Consider the following 22,525-nt stretch of genomic DNA (forward strand, 5'->3'; position numbering starts at 1 on the left):
AGTTCCCATTAGTAATGTATTTATATATTTAGACGTTCAGCGAGCAGGATAGTAATAATAGGAGGACTGCCTCCTTAGACATTTCCAGTTCTGAATCCACGTTTCGCGCCATCTAGTGGTCACTTCGAGCATTACCACTTCATTGGATCAGGGCGCTGAACAAAATAAACAATGTAAAAAACAAAACAGAAGAAACAGAGACAAAAAACAGACTCTTAACAGATGGAGAACTACCAGGTGGTTGCCAGAGGAGAGGTGGGTAGGAGGGATTGTAAAGGGGATTAAGAGAAGTCATTGTAATGAGCACTGAGTAATTTACAGAATTGTTGAATTGTTATGGTGTAAATTTTAAACAAATATAACAATGTATGCTAATTATACTTCAGTTTTTTTAAAAAGAGCTTGTTTCTCCCTGTTTTCACTGAACCATGGTAGAGATTGTCTTTTTGATGACAGACATTCCAGTTGGTGTGAAGTAGTGTCTCCTTGTGGTTTTCATTTGCCCCAACAGATTGAATGTTGAAAACATTTTCATGTGATTAATAGTTACTCATATATCTCCTTTGGAGAAATGTGTATTTTAAACATTTTATTATTTTTTAAAATTATGTTGTTTGTCCTCTTATTGAGTTGTGGGTGTTCATTAGATATTCTAGATAAAATTCCTTTACCTGATAAAAATCCCTTATATGTTTCACAAATATGTCTTTTCCAGGCTGTAGTCTTTCATTGTCTTCATGGAGCCTTTGAAGCACCTGTTTTGAATTTTGACAAAATCAGGTTTATCCGATTTATTCTTTGATGGATAATGTGTTTGGGGTTGTATCCAAAAATTCCTTGCCTTAATGCTGTATCACTAAGATTCTCTTTGTTTTCATCTAGGTGATCTTAGAGTGTTGGTTCTTCCACTAAGTTTATGGTCCATTATGAATTAATTTTCATGTATGGAGGAGGTAAGGAATTAAGTTCATTCTCCTGCCTTCAGATATCCAGTTATAGCTGAAGAATTTGTTGAAAAGACTATTCCATCTTGCACTGAATTAACTCTGCATAATTATCAACATCCAGTTGACCATCAATACAAGGGTGTATTTCTGGATTCTCCGTTGTTTCTCATTGACTGCTATGCTCTATTTGCAAAAGTGCACATTGGTTTAATTATGTAAGTTACTTTTTCTGTAAGCTTTGAAATCAGGTACTGTAAGGCTTGCTTGAAAGGCCCTCCCTGCTCTCCCCAGGACCTCCATTGCCTCAGTAATAAAATTTCCCTTCCTGTGTATGTAGTGTCATTCATTAGACTTATCTTCCAAATCAAATTTTGGGTGTACCTTCTCTCCAGACTGCTTTTGTGAGGTAACCATATCATTCCTCCAACTTTGTTCTTTTTCCAAATTATTTTCTAGGTCTTCTGTGTTTTCATGTCAATTTTCAGATGAGCTTGTTAATTTTTGTGAATAAAGCCTGCTGCATTGGATTTTTTTAAAAGATTTGTTTTATTTATTTCACAGAGAGAGAGACAGCAAGAGAAGGAACACAAGCAGGGGGAGTGGGAGAGGGAGAAGCAGGCTCCCTGCTGAGTAGGGAGCCTGATGCAGGGCTTGATCCCAGGACCCTGGGATCATGACCTGAGTAGAGGACAGACGCTTAATGACCGAGCCACCCAGGTGCCTCTGCTGCTTTGGATTTACAGATGAATTTGGGAATAATTGGCATCATAACAATATTGAAGCTTCTAATCCATGAAGATGGACCCTCTCTGCATTTATTTAGATATCCTTTAATTTTTCTCTACATCTTTTAGTAATTTTCACCATAGAAGTTTTAATCATATTTTGTTAAATTAATTCCTAAATGTTTTATTCTCTTTTGTTTAATTGTAAATGGAATTGTTTCCTTAATTTCAAGTTGTTCATTAATATTTTTCATGATATTTATTCATATCTATTTCTAGTACAAAGGAACACAACTCCTGTTTTGTACTTGGAATATGTGCCTTATGATGATGCTAACCTTGTCTATGAGTTCTGGTTTTGGTTTTTTGTGCGTGTAGACTTCATGGTATTATCTACGTACAGGATCATGTCATCTGAGGATGAAAACATTTTTTCTTTTCCTTTTCAGTCTGCTAGAGATTTTTGCATTTCTTCTAGTTGCACTTTCTACCTTTAATACCATGCTGAATAGAAGTATAAAGAGCAGACATTCCTGTCTTGTTCCTGGTCTTTGGGGAAAAGCATTTAGTCTTTCACCTTAAGGATGATGTCAGCTGTGGATTTTCAGATGCCCTTTATCAGGCTGAAGAAGATCCTTTGTATTGAAATTGTTTCTTCTGCCAACTGGAATATTCTCTTGAAGCCTGCTTGTGACTATTTCACTTCAGGTTAAAACTTTTCTATTCTGGATTTTATTTTTTTAAATATACATTCTGTTATAATATATTGAGTTGTGGGAGCTTTTCCCCCTAAAAATAGGCACGGTTTTCTGATTCTTTGCCTGTCATATCATTTTTTTAACTGAAAAATATTTTGTTGAAAACATATGTAGCAACTCTGGATTGTGAGTTTTCTTCAAAAGTTTCAATTCACTGTTTGTATGCTGAGGAAGTTGCTTGACCTAAATGTGTGATATGCTATCCCCTGCAATATGTGACTGCTAATGACTCTCCTGTTTTCTTTTTGAATTATTTTATTTTTCAGCCTAGCTTTCTTGGGATCACCCTATGTCTACACAGTTTAACGGTACCCAAGATTAGGTAGGGATTGTGTTCATGCACCTTGATTAAGAATTTAATCCTCTGCCAAAAGGTTTTGCTGTGTGTTGGGAAGCACATTCATATTTTCAGCAAGTAGTACATAGACTGTATGTGTTAAAGAGTAAGTCTTCCCAGATTATATATTTCTGAGTCTTTTCATGACCCCTCTGCATGTGACGATCACCTCCAGGTCAACCAGGACTCTTCAGCTGGTTTGAATTCTTTTGAGTCTGTGTAAGCATATGCACAGCTTTAGCCAAGTACATGCTTGCTGCAGCCATGACCGCAACCTCAACTAGCAGAAGCCTGGCCTTCCTGTTTGTCAGATCAGCCTCACTTCACTCTGTCCTCTAAATTGACTGAGCTCCTTAACATTGTGTAATTTTCCTGTCAGTCCTTGTGGCCTGACTTATCTTGGAAGAAGCGGGGTGTGGGGAGGTGTGGGAGGAATGAGGGCTACTGTAGGCAAGAGCACCACTGCTGTTCCCTGAACTGCAGCTTTTCAAGCAGAAACACTTCCTAAATGACTGTGTGAATTTGGACATTTCCCAACCACTGAAATGGTTAGGTTGTTTGTTTGTTTGTTTGTTTTGGTAGTCCAGCTTTATAAGTGGTTTTCCAGAAGAAGATTTATTGACCATTGCCAGAAGACCTTGCTGACATTCACTTGTAAATTGTGCAAAACACACATATTATGTTTTAAGTAAATGTTTGGCTTTATTTTGGATTTTCGAGTAATTTCAAGGCATGTCAGCTCCTTGTTGCTCAAATGCCATTAGCTTGACAGGTGGACAGTGAGCCCAGAAACAGGAAGACATGGTATGACCATCTCCTCAGACTCGTTTCCAAGTGAGAAGGCATGTGATCTGTCCCAGTGTCTCTACAGCAGTTTAACAGGCTGGAAAGGGAAGGCTCCCAACAGCGATGCCTTTGTCTATGTAGTTTACCGCAAACTTCTCCTGAACTATGTGACGCTTACGAGGTTAAGATGTGGGACACAGTCTTTTCTTATAATTCTCAATTATTCATTCTCCTGTGTCATATTTGTTCTTGGCTAGAATGTAGCATTCATTTCCAGGAGAAGAAAATGTTCTATTTGAGGTATATTATCTAACAAGAGGAAAGCAATTGTGAGGCAGGCTGCTTCCTTTGTGAATGAGTTGGCTCTATCCCTTACCTGCTCCTTGGTCTTCCCATAGCTGCTTTTTTATTTCTCTTCCCTGATTCTGAGAGAAATACATGTTTTTGTAAAAATGTGCATAGAACAATAATCAGTGAACCTGTCCTTCAAAATCTGTGACCACATCACTGCTGACAGTTTAATGTGTCTCTTCCTCGTTTTGTGTTTGTAATTTTACATTATTATAGCCATAATTGTCAATATTACTTATACTGTGTTTTAAAAATTATAAAGTCAATTTGTTGTAGAAATTTTGAAATATCCAGAAATGATTGAAATCACCTGTTTAGTATCTTCTTGTCTTTCTGATTGGCGCATTTGTATTTATATTTTTATACATATGGCCTTATGGAATATACAGTTTCTTTTCTGTTACTTGTTTGCTTTTGTTTTATAGCATATGCATTTTCTGTGCTGTTGTATAAATATAATTGTAAGTCAATGCAAAGTATTTCATGGAACTATAATAATTATTAAACTTTTCATCTACTCTCAAACATTTAGATTTCTTTCTGATTTATAGAGAGAAAATGAACATAGTGGAAAACAAATATGATTTTGTCAGAGGTATTTCCTGAAGAGATAACTACAGAATGTAATGACAGGGTCAAATGTACAATTCTGCCGGTCAGATCGGCTCTATCTGTGCTCTTCTGAGATTTTGAGTTTGTGGGAGGCTGAAGCTGAAATTCTTTCCTTAAGAAATAATTTCTTAGGGTGGAGAAAGGGGTGAGATGGTCTGCAGATTCAGGCCTTTGGACCCAAATCTCAAGAACTCAGTCATGAGGTCACATTAGAATATCTTGTCTCAGGAATAAAGTTGCAAATACACCAAGCCCATGGATGATGCCTAAGTAAAATGGCTCTGTATAATTTACCTCTTTCCCACAAATGATGGGTTGAACCAAAAGCATGCCGTCCATGCTCATGGAAGCCTAGGCTCACCCAGAAGATAGCTCTCAAACACAGACCAAGGGGAATTAAGTCTATGGTGTGAATGTGTTGTGCAGTCAAACTGGGAAAGGCTTAAGGATGATCTCAGCAATAGAGTTTTGTTTCCTCAAGGACTGGAAGGATTGGGTCTTGGGACTGGGCACCTTCTTTGTACTGTACTTGGGTGGGGTGGGGATACTTGTTCTTATGATCACATTGCTGAACAACCCTCCTCCTGGACCCCTATCACACTTATCTGATGTGCATGTCTTTTATTAGACATTGTTCTAATTGAACTTGACTTTGCAGGCACTTGTCCCTTTAAGGGACTGAGATGACTCAGATGACATTCAGTGACACAGTTGAACTCAGAGCCTCCATAAGTCTGTTCTTGTGAGGAAAGACACACCTGCTGTTGTGTCGTCTACAGTCACCCTGTGCTCGTAACCTCATGGGCATGGGACTCTGTCACTCTGCCTACACGGACTAAATGAGACCAAAAGTCTGAGCCTCAGGAAATCACCTGCCACGGAAAAGCACAGATCCTGGTGGAATGTCGGGGATCACCTAGTGCTACAAGAAATCTCTGCTGTTTCCTTCAGAACAGTGTCATCGGAGTGGACTGAGGGAACATCGTCTCAACAGTCCTGGTCATTGGATCCCAACTCATGTAGCAGCTACTGGAATGAACTTGGTATAAAATAGAGAGATCCTCACCCACAGCCCGAGAGTATGTTTGACAGCAGGAGCATGCGTGTGCAGATGGATGTGTTCTTTCCATTGGCCATGGCCTTTAGGAAGGAGGCAAAGTTGGCTGTGATTTAACTGTCCTTATTTTATCTTTTAACAACCCAGCCACCTTTCTTGCTTGGCCCTACCCAGCAGGAGCCAGTTTGATTTCAAGCATTTTTCAAGAATCAACGACACTTGACAGGGCATACAGAGAAAAAAAAAAGTTTGAGAAATAAGCACCATCACCACACCAGCCCCCTCCTGCCACCCACAGGATCTCCTGCACCACCACCCTCCCCCTCTCTCCACCTACCAGTCCAGGGCAGCCCAGGGCCAGCTGAGGAAGGAAGGTGCTAAGGAGTTGGAAGCCACAGGAGATACTGGCCTAGCAGTGACATCAGCTTCACACAGCTTTCCGTCATTTGCTGGTTTCCCCTTTGTTCCTCTGTGTTTTCCATATGTAGAAACAGTTCTAGATCTCTAAGTAGAGACCCACATATTTATCCTAAAGATATCTGATCAAACTCCTGAGAATCAAGGAATAGCTCAAAATTGAATCTCCTCCTTCTTGTATCTGGTGTTTTATTTATTTTGTTACCACATGGGAACGTCTACTTGGGTTCCAACAGACCCAGTTTCACGGAAACTGAAGCTGATTGTAAATAAAGAAAAAGAAATCTTTCCTCAAATTAAATGAAACATTGTCAATTCTAATATCTAAAAGTTGTTAATTTAACTGCATTCATTACCCAAAATAGAAAAATATACAATCAGTTATATTTTCACCCACCTACCACACACTGAACATTTTATTTTACATCTGTGTTTGTGGAAACACACAAACATATAAAGGGGTGTCATACTTCTTAGTGTGTTTGTGTGTGTTATGTATCATTTCTAAGGTAGAGTTACAATCATAAATACTAATGCTGTTGAGGATTTGCATGTATCCAGCATAATTAATTCATTTTGCCCCATAATTCCAGGAGACGAGTCACTGTAACTCCAATTTACAAGTGAGAAAATTATAACACAGAGAATCTAAATAGCTGTAGACCCAAGATTTAAACTAAGGTACTTGGAGCTCAAGTTCAAACCCTTAACCCCTCCACCACATTACTTTTCCTGTGCAGTGCAGCTGTCATGGGTTCTTGTGAAATCAGGAACATGGTGCCCGTGACACCCTGGGACAGGTCTGAACACAGTCGCCAGTCATGTGACATGTGATACTGTTGCCAACCGAGCATCTTCGACCGACTGAGTCTTCAGCTGCTGAACTTTGAAGGAGAAACAACCTGAGCACCTTCACTGGCTGTGGCTCTCCTGGGCCCAGTGCTCCAAAGAAGGCATCGTAAGGACTATCTCAGGGCAAGAATTAGAAATGTGGAGTTGACTGTTATTACAACCACCACTGAATTGGAAGGCTCAGTTGTCATGCTGTCCCTCACCTTGAACTCTCAGATTGCAACAAATGAAAGAACACAGAGGCAAAAGGAGACTTTTGTTTTTATTGTGTCTATTATGAAAAACAGCACAAAATTCAGATAACAAAGATCGCAGCTTCCAGATGTGTAGAATAAAAGGTTTCCGGGCAGTTACCTGGGGAAAGAGCCTGGGGGGACACGACTAGAAGCTGCATGCTGGCTGTGCTCAGAGGCACAGGGACTGGGTATCTGAGGAGCTGGTGGACATTAAGGAGAGAGTGGTGCTGAAGCCTCTGTGGATGCCCCATGGCCCTGCCCCTGAGTCATGGCAGAACTGGTCTAGTTGCAGAGTGAAAGCTTCTGTTTGCCCAGTGGTTTGTAAAGCCATTCTGCAACAATGACACAGTACAAAAAGACACATGTGAACTGAAATAACCCAATTTCCAAAAGAAAGCTCCATTAGATCTTCAGCAGACGTTTTCAGGGACAATAGCCAATGGTGCCACCATGTGTTGTTAGGAGCTCTTCCCAGTGACATCGAGTGCTGGTTTCCCAAGCAGACGGATGGCGATGACGGTGGAGTAGATCAGGCTCTTCAGGAGGAGGTAGGTATAGTAGGCAGATGTATTCATGAGTTGCAGCTGTAGGGTGTCTAAAAGAAGACACTTATGTATTTCACCTGTTTATAGTTTCACATGCTGTTTTGAAAGACTAGGACTTATTAATGGGAGAAGGGTGACTGTATACACTTCTGATGACTTAGGTTGAAGTGACACACTCACACCAGCACAACTGGAGAGTAAACAGCTACATCATCACCATCACTACCATCACCGTCCCCAAGTCAACTCAGAACCCAGTTTGCCCGTCAAGTCACTCAAACACCTGTGAAATTCACCTAGAATCTTCCAAAGTATTAAAAGTAACATTGTGTTTAAAATGAATAAATCCAATGGGGGAAAAAAGCATTGGTGATAAATAGCTTTTGTATTTCTTCATCCCCACCATGTCTTTCTAAGTAAGAATAAAAGGCAATATCCATTAACTACAAATTAAATGTTACTCATTTTGACAACTTTGCTTGCAAAGCTAAAATCTTATTTAATTCTTCAGTAACCTATGAGATTAAAATTTGCACTCCCATTTTACAAATAAACTGAGGAGAGAGAAAGAAAAGCCATTTGCCTAATTTCATGCAACTAGTAAGTACTAGAATCTAGATTTCAATCCTAGCAACACAGCGTTAAAGAATACTTTCTCAGCTGCTCTGTAATTCTGGATCTCCACAATAATAACTACCCAAGACATCAAAATGATTGAACAACAATATAAAGTTGGATTATGATGATATTAAAGATGATGATGATAATGGTTAGAGTCCAGAAGTCCCTTGAATTTGGACATAGAGGGTGGATCAGCAGGGCTAGAACTGATGCTCCTAGTCATTTCCTTTCTGCATATGTGGGGAGAAAGAGCCAGGAGCTAGTACTTATTGTGGAGCAGTTACATGAGATACCAAGCTAGTTTCCACATATATCACAGTGTATGTTAGATGTTATTGTTAGGTGCGATTTGTGTCATTTTTGATAGGTTCAGAAAATGTAAATATTCATGCAACTGACAATTAAAAGAGTGGAGTTTAAGTCCATTCTGTGGCCCCTGAAACCCTGCACGCACACCCCCTCCTCATCTGTGCACCTGTTTCGGGCCTTAGCTTTGGGATTTAGAGGAAGAATATAAACTGAGTAAGTGTATGAATTCTTGGTTCAGAAGGTCTGGGTTGAAGCCCCAGATCACTGTATGGCATGGTGCAAGGGACTGAATTAATTTTAGGTCATTGTCCTCCTGTGTAAAATGGGGATAAATTCCTTCACAGTGAGTTTTAAGAGAATTAAGCAAAATACACTCACAGTGCAGCACAACGCCTTCTGTACAAGAACCTCTCAGTGTCAGTTCATGTTATTAACCACCAGCAAGAACAAAGACTTAAAAATATCCAGAAGCAACTTAATATCCTGTTTTCCTCAGTAGAAACAAAGGCCACAGAAGTGAATGGAGTCCATTGTTGAAAGAATTCAGAGCACACCACTGCACCCCTAATTTATAGTCCTCTCACATCTAAATCAGCATTTACTGTGTGAAGATGACTCCTGATAAATGGGAGATTGATTTCCAATATCATTTAGTCTCTTTTGCAAGATCCAGCCATTTTGAGGTTTCTCCTGAAACCAGGGGAGTTCAAAAGTTAAGTTGATCAGGAGGAAAGAATGCTACAGCATAACATAAAGGCAAACATAGAGAAAAACTTACCATTTTCATCATTCAGAGAAGCTTTTGTAGAGTTAATAGCAGTGAGCTCTAAAAGAAATGATAGCAAGTATTATTCAATTGTTCAAACCCATTATTTAATGTGTGTCTCTGTTGTAGGTAGAAGGATGGATACATAGAATTTATAAACAGAGAGAAGAGAGCCATTACTTATATGCCCCCAAATTCCAGAAATGATTGTTCTGAGTCTGTATAATTCAGTAGATCAACTCATATATTTATTTCTGCACGTGAAGATATTGAAGTTCATGCATGATGCACTTTTTTTTTTTCCACAGCTGGAGGATAAATGTCTAAGGCTATCTTGTTCCCTTCTGTGCTCACAGCTCCCAGCACAGAGCCTGCTTCACAGCAGGTGTCCTATAAATACTGGCTGAATGGAAAATAACAAAACCTGGTGCTGCGCAGTCCCTAGCATCCACTGCCAACATGATGGATTGCTACCAAAATAAATTTGTCCATGTCTAGAATCCACAGCAGAATATTGCATGTTCGAAGAAGTTTGGTTTAGGTAAATTTCTCATCTAAGCAAAAGAAAGCAGCCCTTCATTTCAATTCATGCATGCCTCAGTATTCTCAACTCCTGCACATGATTTTCTGGAGTGGCGGGTGGTATTTGCAGACATGACAACAATACTAATGAAAGCCAGTACCTATTGATTGATTATCACTGGGCCATGCTCTATGTGAAAGCTCACAGGCATCATCTCAACTGATTTCCCCGTTACACTGATAGGAGTTAAATTTAGAGGATTCCATGTACACAGAAGGAAGTAAGATTTAAGAGTCTGAGTACCTTACTGAGTATTGTACTGGTGGTTACTAGAGCCAGCACTCAGAGGGTGGTTGTGGGGGTTTAGAAGAGCAACACTATAGAAATTGAACATAACTCCCCTTGTGGGCTCTCAGACATCATCTCTTCCAGATATCTTACTTCGTCTTAGCAAATGACCCTTTTTTTACAGAAGCTCAACATATGAACCAAGTCACATTGATAGCCATCTGAATAGGTAAGATCTGAGGTGAGAGTTGTCTTTATCTGCAGTGTAGAAACACAAAACAAAAAGCCACCCTACAAAGACAAAAATCCTTAAAATGATCATTGGCCATTGGATACAGGAGGAGAGAGTGGGAAGGTTGATTTGGCTTATCCTTTTTCTGGTCCATGTGTCCTTGTCCATGCAGACATAGTTCTGGTGTGCAATTTTATGTGTTCCACACAATCTTATTTTGGTGTGCTCTTGAAGAAATGGGTTTGAGGTTTGAGCTTTGGAGTAAATCTCAAGAAGGAAAATGTTAATATAATTATGTTAAATGTTAAATTATCCTAAAGAGCTGACTTTAAAGTGCTTTAAAAGTCTGTTTCTCTTTCATACAGTGATTTTACTCATCATATTGTACACCTGAACTAATATAACACTGCATGTTAAGTAACTGGAATTAAAATAAAAATCTCAAAAAAAGATTAAAAAATACCTTATTATTATTCATTGATTCACTTAAAGACAGTAAGGTAACAATTTTCATAATAAAATTAGAATGTGTGCTCCATTTGCCATTTCTCAATCAAGGTTGGTCAAGAATGGGGACAAGATGAATTTTACCTCTCTTCAGAATTACTTAATTGTTCTGTGTATGCATATATATATATATATATATATATATATATGTATATATACACACACACATATATATATAAGCATTTTAAAAAAAGATTTTATTTATTTGACAGAGATCACAAGTAGGCAGAAAGACAGGCAGAGAGAGAGAGGAAGGGAAGCAGGCTCTGTGCTGAGCAGAGAGCCTGATGCGGGGCTCAGTCCCAGGACCCTGAGATCATGACCCTAGCCGAAGGCAGAGGCTTTAACCCACTGAACCACCCAGGCACCCCTATATATAAACTTTTATCAGAAACAAAAACAACACAAATTTCCACGAACCAGCACTGGGAATCTGCTGTAGAATTGCACTAATAGAAATGCCCTCACTAGCTTTGTTGCTATGAGAAGACCTTGGCAGACATTCCTTTCAGAAATAAATTCCAAGTAAAACACATTATAAACAAGAATTTCTCTCATACCATAATAATCACCATGGAACTTACTATACTTTTTACTTTTCTCTGATCACTAGAAAAATCAAAACCTAACGATACTTCAGCCCAGGGGTTACATTAAATTTATGCTTTGCTTGTTCACTTTCCTCTCTGTTAGCTGTAGAACAAGGACACCATTGTTTTAGCAAGATCACCCTCCTAAGGAGAGCAGAGGTCAATCAGTAAACTTCCTAGAGCTGACCAGGAAATTCCCATGTCCGTTGGTGAAAGGTTACAGTTCTAGGTGTTGAAACTGCACTTGGGTAGGTGTGAAGACCTTAATGACTTGTGGCCTTAAGCTAAGTGAATACATTTTGAGCCTGTGGTTTTCCTCTTGAATAACCCTGCCTTTTCATCAGACTCGCAGCTGAACTGAGAGCTGGGATCAAAATTGAAGGCATTAACACCACTTTCAGCAATTGCTCTGAAGTTCTCATAGTTTCTCTTGTTCCTCAGTACAGCATTTACACTTTCTGACTTTTTTGCTTAACCCTTGTGATAGTCACAGGTTACCACTTCAGGTTTATAATTTTTGAGTTGGTCATTCTCTTCATTCTTTTTTTCTTTTTTTAAGATTTTTATTTATTTATTTGACAGACAGAGATCACAAGTAGGCAGAGAGGCATGCAAAGAGAGAGGAGGAAGCAGGCTCCCTGCTGAGCACAGAGAGCCCCATGCCGGGCTCCATCCCAGGACTCTGAGATCATGACCTGAACCAAAGGCAGAGGCTTCAACCCACTGAGCCACCCAGGCGCCCCCATTCTCTTCATTCTTTTGTGATGTTCCAGTCTTAGAAAGATCACTAGGTTGGAGGTTACTGGCTTTAAATTTGCATGTTAAGCTTTTGAGGGAACATGATACAAGAGCCAGATTCTTAATGTGCCTGTAAACATGATAATTCCCCATGTTTGAAGAGCTATTTGATGTCATAGTTCCCAAGACTCAAAGCAATTAAAATCAAATAAGTAAGAAAGACCCTGCTGAAAGAGTCACTCTGTTAAGCCACATGGCTTACACAATGATCTGATGTTTTTGGGTTTTGACTTCCCCAATAGTGTTTATCTGGATAATAGTGTTGCCTATGGCACAGATCCAGTCTTGCTCAGCTAAGTCATAATCAAGGGCTATCTTACTTTCAAGAACTGCTTTGGCCAGAGTCTAAGGATTTTTGTTGAGGAGCCATTGCTTTAGGAGGGATTCTGCAACAATTTCAAGAATGAAAGAGAAGGTCTTGATCATTCCTCATTTAGATTTATCCCTAACCAGGAAAGTAGGGCCAGCCACAGGAGTGAATCCTGGTGGCTTCTTGGTAATCCCTATTAACTCTGGATGTAAATCTAGGGGAGTCAATCAATGAGATGTCTTATTTGCCCCAAGAAAATTTAGGACTAGTGTTAGATTTTCTGTTACCCTGAAATAAAAGTTTGCTCTAAATTCCAGAGGTTACCCCCATGTTAATGACCTGACAGATACTGGACATTACCAGAGAAAATGAAAAGAAAAGAGGGAGAAATGATTTCATATTTAGTTAAAGTATTAAGTTTTGAACCCCTGTTTAGGGGAAATCACTCTATTTGGATATCAGCTACTTCTGATGAAGTTCTAGAATTAGGTGAGGTTTGGTGGGGTGAGGTCCAGAGCCGATGACCAAGAAAGAATTCTTGAGATATCTTTGGTGCAAAATGGTGGTTTATTAAAAGCACGCAGACAGGACCCGTGGGCAGAAAGAGCTGCTGCTGCCCCGGGGTTGTGAGAGAGGGCAGGTTACATACCATGGGAGTGGGGGAAATAAGGAAAAGGGAGGTTTCAATAGAACTTTCATATGCTAAAGAGGACCTAGAGATACTGGCCACCAGAGGCCTTGTCATTGCCAAGGTTGTTTTGCCTTCTAGCAAGGTATTAACATTAAGATGGATGGGAGATTCCTAAAGAATGTCACATATGTCCCACCCAAGGGTCGGGGTGGGGGTGAGGTTGCAAGGTGTCAGTGTTTTGCTTTGTCCTCAGCCAGCCTTCTGTTCCCTCATCACTTCTCTTTCTCTTAATCTGATTCAGAAACTTCAGTGTCTGGGCAGGACCAGGTGTCAGGTGGAGACTTCTGTAGCTTTGTGATGTGTACAAGTTTCAACCTTTAATTTTACAGCAGGAGCACTAGGTAATGTCCGTCTTCTACTGCAAGGTTCCAGGGCTATCTTCCTCTGATGTTGTGTCTAAAATACTTAATCAGCAGGCTATAACCTGTGATTGAGAGGACCCTTTAATTGTGATCTAATAAGGTTTCTGTAGCCTGGTGTTGACAGACTTGAGCATCAAACATTGGAGACTCACACACAAAAGATCACCAGAAATTAGTACATTGAGACAATTCCAGGAAGTCTGCATGATTTCCTAAAGGTTGCTATGATTTGTCCAGTGAAGTAGGTGCCTTGGGTCACTGGAGATCACAGAAGGTATGTCCCATGGGGGAAACCCATTTTTAACAGTGTCTTTGCCACAGTGAGAGCATGAGCCTCATAGCAGAGAAAGGTTTTAACCCATCCAGAAAATATATGAACAGTGACAGGGACATAGTCGTAGTCCATGCTAAGTGACAGTGGAATGAAATCCATCTGCAGGTGTTCAAAGGATCCAGAGGGAGGAGGCAGGAAGCCTCTGGAGAAATAACAATTTTCCAGGATTATGGACATTGGTGGAAAACCATTTTGTACTATTACAGAAGTCACCCCATTGACGTCAATTTATTTATTTTTTATTTTTTTATTTTTTATTTGACAGACAGAGATTACAAGTAGGCAAGAGAGGCAGGCAGGCAGGGAGAGAGAGGAGGAAGCAGGCTCTCCACAGAGCAGAGAGCCCGATGTGGGGCTCGATCCCAGGGCCCTGGGATCATGAACTGAGCTGAAAGCAGAGGCTTTAACCCACTGAGCCACCCAGGTGCCCCTTGACGTCAATTTATAATTTGAGTCATCTCAAATGCCCTATGGTGGGTGAAGGAATGAAAAATACAAAAACCAAGAGAAATGGGGTTTGTCAGGGAGCCTGGAAGAATCAAATGCCTGTCCTGGTTTTTCCCATAGTTAAGACCCTTTGTTTAATACACTGCCATGTTTACTTTCCTTACTTTCTCTGATTCAGAGCAGATTGGAGCCATGTTACGAGGACATCAGGATAGCCTTAATCTGGCAAGGAGGGACCATTTTTTTGTAGAACCAGAATGGACTTTATCTAGATGTGCCACAATTTTATAAACACAATACCAAGAAAACTTAGTATGAAGTTTTCTTTGACAATGCTTCCCTGAAATTTGACATACAAAAAAAGCCAAACTAATTTAACAAAACCTTTAGAAAATTCTAGATACTTAAGCAGACAAAACTCTAAAGAATACAAACAAACAAACAAAACCCACAAACTATTTGCCTTTTTAGCAGAGAGAAGGCCAAAATCTAATGCTTACCAGGTTACTTTTGATATGAAAATTCTTTATTCCAATCTCAGTCAGTCCTTACCACACATAACATTCCTTTCTTAAGATCTCCTTTGTACAAACTTCTACAACTTTATTTTTTACACTCAGATTTTGTCCTGAGTTAGCCCTCTTTGTTTGTTTGTTTTTTAATATTTTATTTATTTAATTGAGATAGACAGACAGTATAGAGACAGACAGTACAGAGAGAGGGAGAAAAGACTCTTCACCAAGCAGGGACCATGATGCAGGGCTTGATCCCAGGACCCAGAGATCAGGACCGAGCTGAAGGCAGACACTTAATGACTGAACAACCCTAACACCTGAGTTTACCCTCTTTGGATGACCAGTCTCCCTTAGGACAAAATCCTATTTTTCCCATCAAAAATATATTTTCATTCCTCATATATTTTCTTACTGAAAACACACATCTTGGGTGCCTGGGTGGCTCAGTGGGTTAAGCCTCTGCCTTCGGCTCAGGTCATGGTCCCAGGGTCCTGGGATCAAGTCCCGCATCAGACTCCCTGCTCAGCAGGAAGCCTGCTTCCCCAACCCTCTGTCTGTCTCTCTTCCTACTTGTGATCTCTCTCTGTCAAATAAATAAATAAAATCTTAAAACACACACACACACATCTTACTTTCCTTACATTCTGGGTTGTTTCCCATATTATTTCCAGTGGTCTGCATAATGTATACTAGAATTCTTAACCCTTAGAAACCTTCACTTTTTTGTTTTGTCTTGTTTTGTTTGTTTGTTTGTTTGTTTTAGAAACCTTCATTTTTAAAGAAAGCTAGCAAGTGGTTGTGAACTGTTAGCCAACATTGATTAGATTGGAAAACTTATGAATACATTTCATAATTTCTGGAAATGTGTGCTTCTTCCTAAAACAATCTTTCAGTAAATGACAAAATACATTTATGACCAGGACCATATTTATCTTCAGTTTCTCTGCAATAAGGAAACCAAAAGTAGATAAATCTATGTTTATTCATTAATACTTTAGTATTTTATGTTGCTTGAAAATGATCTAGATATTTACTGAATACAACTTACTTTAGCAGGTGATCTATCTCAGCAAAACCTTAAGGTTTTAAGTTCCCCAAAACATTTGGGGAAAATATTTAAAACTTTAGCTAAAATTTTGTAGTTTTTTATGTTGCTTCAATGTACTTGTTCCTAACAATTTAGCTGAGATTGCCCATAAACCTTAATGAGACATGGGGAAGTTTGAGTGAAATAGGTGATGGGGATTAAGGACGGTACTTGTCCTGATGTGCCCAGGTGATGTATGGAAGTGTTGAATCACTATATTGTGCACATGAAACTAACATAATACAGTGTGTTAATTAACTGGAATTAAAATAATTTTTAAGAAACTTATGACATCAAAGTCCATCATTCTCCCAAGCTATTTCCTATAACATTTTATAACAGAGATCACATCTGTTTACTTGACTTTTTAGTAAACCCAGGCACCTGAAATTTCTAATTTTAGTGCAGATAAAGCAATAGAATATGCCTATTTTACTTAAACTCATAACCAAATATTTGGTCAGATCATGTGAAGATGATCTCAGTCTTTCTGAGTGTCCTCATAAGTGTTTATGTTCAAACCAAGGAAATAGAGCTCTTTACAAATTAATTATGGCAAAACTATCCAGAGAGAAAAATATCACACATTGGCAATGTATATTCATGGACATACAGACTGATGCAAAGACCCCAGAGATGCTAATATTTGTGGAGAAAATGTTAAGATTTGTATTTGTCTCTGGAATTACTAAGGACACTGTGCTGGAGTTTACTGACAAGAGCCCTTTAGCAGTTTGTGTTTTAAGAAGGCCTTTTTGCCCTTGTTTCCCTCAGTCTCAGGCACTTGTGACCTGTGTTTATATTTCAAAGACATGGTAAGATCTCTAACTTTGAAGACAGAGAAAGAAAGCAAGTTCTTCCAAGAAGGACTTTGCTTTCCTAAAGCCAATCATTTATAAGCCCTTTTCTATAAATAGGAGAAGTTTGGAGAAGGGTAAAGGAATAGGGGAACTTTGAATTGCCTCAAGACCTGCATTTCTAGTTCCGTTAAAATTTGTCAGGACAGTTGCTCTCAGTTTCTCAGACTTGGGCTTGAAGAAATGACATCATAGGTTAATCCAACCACATGAGCCTCAATTTGCTTCCCTCTCTTTGGGTGCATAGTTTAAATTTTAAGGATTTCGGGCATATAGAATATTACCCCTTCTGTGTTCCCAGGGTCCTTAAAGAAGATTCAACTGATACTACCTCCCACAATCCAGAGTCACTCACAGTGAGAGCCAAAGGAAGGAACCAACCAGACTCACAACCCAGGCAGGCAGAAAGCTGAGGGTAGTCATGCAGGTTGCCACCAGCAAGAAGGCAATAGCTATCCCTGCAAGACAAAGGATCAATAGCAATGGGCCTGGATTTGAAAAGGATGAGACAATGTTAAATTTTATCATCCTCTCTGGACCAGGTACTGTGGACGGAGATTCAGAAGGTGCTTATCCTGCAAAGGGTTTCCACCCATTCCTGGGTTCTGCCAGTTTATTTCAGGACTTCTTCTGCAGGTCCTGGAATTTACCAGAATTTCCACTTGGCTGTTTAAGGGAATAATGTGCCAGTTTGCCAGAAACCAGCCAGTTTCATCAACTCTGGGAGGGGGTCATTTGGGAGCCATCCTGTGGAGGTAGATATGAGGGTGTCTGTAATGCCATGAATTTGGTAGTCCTCTGTTCATGGCTGTCGTTTTTTCAGAGTGGAAATCAATTCAGACTAAATGAGTGCTCTAAGGAGCAAAGAGGGAGCAGGAAGAGTTACATCAGTGTCATAGTCTCTATGGTCTTTTGTTTAGTACCTCTTCCATCTTTAACTTTTTTATTAGTCTTTTACAAGGAGGCTTTCAATGAAGCAACCTTGGAATGTTTAATCTTTTGGAGGATTCTGTTTAACCGGAGAACCCTTCCATTTATGTGCACTTATTACTGATCTTATTGAACTGGGAAGTTCCCTGTTGTGGCCATTGTATTTCTAGGTGGTCATTGCCCTGAGGTTTCGCAGCAGTTTGGAAGGACATTAGCCTCAACTTGAGTTAACCCACACCGCAGTCCAGCCATATCTGCCTGCAAGTGGGTTAGATCCCACATTTCTCTCTGGCATTATTTTAGGGTTTCTAACCTGATAATCATACTAAGCTGGTTCCTCAGGATACATAACAAGTTTTTTTTTTAATATTTTATTTATTTATTTGACACAGAGAGAGGTCACAAGTAGGCAGAGAGGCAGGCAGAGAGAGAGGGAGAAACAGGCTCCCCACTGAGCAGAGAGCCTGATGCGGGGCTCGATCCCAGGACCCTGAGATCATGACCTGAGGGGAAGGCAGAGACCTAAACCACTGAGCCACTCAGGCGCACCACAAGTTTTTTTTTTTTTTTTTTTTTTAATGCAGCTTTATTTTTAAATTTATTTTATTTTATTTTTTTTAAAGATTTTATTTCTTTCTTTGACAGACAGAGATCACAAGTAGGCAGAGAGGCAGGCAGAAAGAGAGGAGGAAGCAGGCTCCCTGCTGAGCAGAGAGCCCGATGCGGGGCTTGATCCCAGGACCCTGGGATCATGACCTGAGCTGAAGGCAGAGGCTTAACCCACTGAGCCACCCAGGTGCCCTTTTATTTTTTTATTTTTTAATAAACATATAATGTATTTTTATCCCCAGGGGTACAGGTCTTTGAATCGCCAGGTTTACACACTTCACAGCACTCACCATAGCACATACCCTCCCACCACCCTCTCCCGACCCCCCTTCCCCCAGCAACCCTCAGTTTGCACATAACAAGTTTTAAGAATTTATAATTTTGCTAGATATCTGTACTCTGGGAAAATAGCTCTTAGATGAAAAGTAAACAGTTATATCAGAAAGTGGTGTACTTGACTGTTTAGAATTTAAAGATCCTGTTTGCTAAGGCTTTGGGCTTCTCAGAGCCAAACTTTCACCTAAAAAGGATGTCTGGAATTGGGGATTATGTTTTACAGTGTAGCTCCTTGCACAGATGATTTCTTGACGTTGAGAGGTAACCTAGTTCTGATGCAACCCATTTTCTGACCAACTCACACCATCAAGGGAATATTCTTAAAGTAGTGAATGCTTTAACAGCCTCTAAATGCTTGACTCATGCCCACCAATCTTTGTGACTTTTCCCACCTTTCCCTGTTAGCAGTACCCTTACGTACACTGAAGACTCACAATTATGTGCCCATTAGTGTATGGACAGTAAGAGATGTTAGAGACAGTAAGAGATGATTCTGGCCACAGATAGATTCTGTGTACCACCAACAATTCTCCTGGAAACTTGCTGAGATTTCTATCTGAGGAACTTGGTCTGAAAGTTTAGGGGGTTGGCTCTGGGCTGTCCCTTCTGCCAGTTCAGCTGGACTCTGGGCAAATACACCAACTCAACAGGGTTCCAGACACACCTGTTCATTGAACTTACCATGGGCATAAGACTCTGCCAGCCCCAGCTGACCTGCCCTGTAAAGCAAAGCCAATTAGATTAGGATTTCAAACAAAAAGTATGGAGCTTAGAGTCAAGAAGAATTCACCCACATCCCTTGAAAGAGGTGAGAAAGATAGTGAACTCAAAGAGCTAACAGTTACCACCTCTGTGTTTTGCCTTATCTTTGAATGCCCCTGGACATCCACTTTCAATTCCTGCCATTAAAACTGTTAAAGAACAAAAATTCAACCAGGTAAATGTTAACGATCAATAGCTCTATTAATGGATCAACTTATGACTTAGGCAGCATCCCACCTAGCATGTAGAGGGGAGGTCCAAAGGACTATAGGAATGGAAAAGACCATTAAATGGAAAGTGAGTGGAAAAAAAGGAAATTCTTAGCAAAGAATCCATTGTTTTAGGCAAGATCACCCTCCCAAGGCGGGCAGAGGGGACAATCAGGAAACTTTCTGGTGCTGACCAGGAAATTCCCAAGGTTACTCCTCTTCCATGGGGGTTGAAATTGCACTTGGGTTAAGTATTAAGTCTCGGTTTTACTGACTTGTGACCTTAGGCTAATTGTTGCCATTTTGAGTTTGTGGGACTTTTTTTTTTTTTTTAACACTCCAAGAAGACCAATACTTACTTCAGAAATTCAGACTTGTGTATAGAAATGTCTTCACATGTTTTGTTATGTGCCCCTCCCCCCAGTGCTTAAAAAGTGCTTCTTAACCACAGGAAAATGTACAAACTGGTTCCTTCTTATGGGCTCTCTGGGTCCTGGTCTATGATGTTAATGCCAGGACTTGACTTAGTCTAGTGAGTTACTGGATCACAGCAGGGCCAGGGCACATTCAGTCATCCACCCACAATATCTAAATATGACCAGCGTCATTTGGGACACCATGCCTGAATCATGAGTGACCCCGACTGACAGGAAAAGTATATTCTCTCAGGGGAGAAGGGAGTTGAGGGAAATTGGAAGGGGAGATGAACCATGAGAGACTATGGACTCTGAAAAACAACCTGAGGGTTTTGAAGGGGCGGGGGGGGGGGGGGTGGGAGGTTGGGGAACCAGGTGGTGGGTAATAGGGAGGGCACATATTGCATGGAGCACTGGGTGTGGTGCAAAAACAATGAACACTGTTACACTGAAAAGAAATTTTTAAAAAGTGAAAAAAAAAAGTATATTCTCTATTGTAGTGATCCTCCTTGGAGCAGTAATTCATCCTGCATCCCTTTCAGGCCTGGCACACACTAGGACTGCAATAATGTTGTGAGCAGCATTTACCAATGGTAAGAATCACATTCACTGTGTAGAATGGAAGAATGTGTTAGCCTCACCCAATCTATATTTACCAAATTTCACTTTATGGTGGTATACAAAACTCAAATCTGAAAAACTCAAGACCATACTAAAATCTTAGTATCCAAATTACTATTTTTGGTTGAGCTACAATCCGGGTCCATCAAATGAACAGCACTTTTTCCCCTATAACTTAGTGTTGATGGGTTATACTTTGAGTAGACCACACTGAAGTGAGAAGGACTTTGACTGCTGAGTAGAACATTCCTGAAAGATGTATAATTATTCTTATTTCCTGCTCAGTTAAAACCATCAAAGTAGACTCTCTTTTTGAAGTTTATTGTGTGCGAGGTTGCTAGGTGCTTTCACAAGTATTGTTTCATTTAATCCATGAAATAACTATAAAAAGAATCACTGTGATATTAATGTTTTAGATGATAAAACTGAGGTGAGAAAGGCTCAGTGAATTTGTCTTTACCTTTTTCTCTTTATGTTCCAAAGCCCATTCTATTTTAATTCTCTGGGGAAATAGCAGCACATTGATGCTACCAAAAAGGTAACAACATTAAAGAAAATTATTTTTTAAGGTTTTATTTATTTGACAGAGAAAGAGACAGCGAGAGAGGAAGCAAGCAGGGGGCATGAGAGAGGGAAAAGCAGGCTCCCTGCTGAGCCAGGAGCCTTATGCAGGACTTGATCCCAGAACCCTGGGATCATGACTTGAGCCAAAGGCAGATGCTTAACAACTGAGTCATCCAGGGGTTATATTCATGTTTATATGAACATACCTTTGTTTTTTGAAGAAAAAAGAATCTCTCTCTCTCTTTATTTAAATATTTTATTTATTTGATAGACAGAGACCACAAGTAGGCAGAGACAGCCAGAGAGAGAGGAGGAAGCAGGCTTCCTGCTGAGCGGAGAGCCCAATGCGGGGCTCCATCCCAGGACCCTGGGATCATGACCTGAGCCGAGGGCAGCGGCTTTAATCTACTGAGCCACCCAGGTGCCCTGAAAAAAGACTCTCTTGATCAACCCCTTTATTTTTATCATGTTTGACAATAAATACATTTGTGTTCTTTATCCATGACTTTTTAGTCACAGTCAGCCAGCTGAATTTCATGTATGTGTCATTAATTTTCACAGTCTTCCTGCTGGGATTTCAGAATTATTTTGCCATTCTTTTCTTCTCAATCTATCATGATAACTTTAGGGAAAAAGTCTTCAAGAAGACAAAGATATGTTCTAAGCTTATGGACTTTTATTTCAGCAATTGAAGGAAGAAAAATTGTGGGCTTGGGAAAAATGTCTTTATCAGGAAATTTTCTCTGTTGGAGAAAATGGATAACTATTCAAACCTTATTAGAGAAACAGAAATATTGTGTGGTTTGGAACCCCCAGCACATAGTAAAGTTTTCATAAAATTAGTGTTTACCATAGCCTTTCATCCATGGTGGGTTATGAAGTATTGGTTCTTAGTTTCCATGGGAAAGGAGGTTCTAGAGGTTATGTAACTTGACCAAAGTCACAGCTTTGGCAGAGCCTGGATTAATATGTGCAATTTTTTTAAACAGTAAGTATATAGTCAGTTGTTTGAATGGAATCTATTTCCATGTGTACTAGACAATCTATCAAGTTGATCTGCAAGTTTCAAATTTGATCCCATGCCTCCTCTGAGTACTGGAGTTCTTTTTGATATCTGTTTTTTTTTGTTTTTAAAGGGTTTTATTTATTTATTGGAGAGGGAGAGGGAGAGTAGGAGCAGGAGGAAGGGCAGGGGGAGAGGGACAAGCAGACTCCTCC

General features: G+C 39.9%; 1 gene segment (V, D, J or C); it reads right to left on the bottom strand.

The window, feature by feature from the left end:
- Nucleotides 1-7,536: 7,536 nt before the first annotated feature.
- LOC123951547 lies at nt 7,537-22,174 on the bottom strand. The segment is given in 5 exon segments: nt 7,537-7,673; nt 9,332-9,379; nt 19,526-19,634; nt 21,204-21,270; nt 22,158-22,174. Coding segments are annotated over 5 exon segments (378 nt in total).
- Nucleotides 22,175-22,525: the final 351 nt, after the last annotated feature.

Source organism: Meles meles, chromosome 10, assembly GCF_922984935.1.
Source record: "Meles meles chromosome 10, mMelMel3.1 paternal haplotype, whole genome shotgun sequence".
NCBI lineage: Eukaryota > Metazoa > Chordata > Mammalia > Carnivora > Mustelidae > Meles > Meles meles.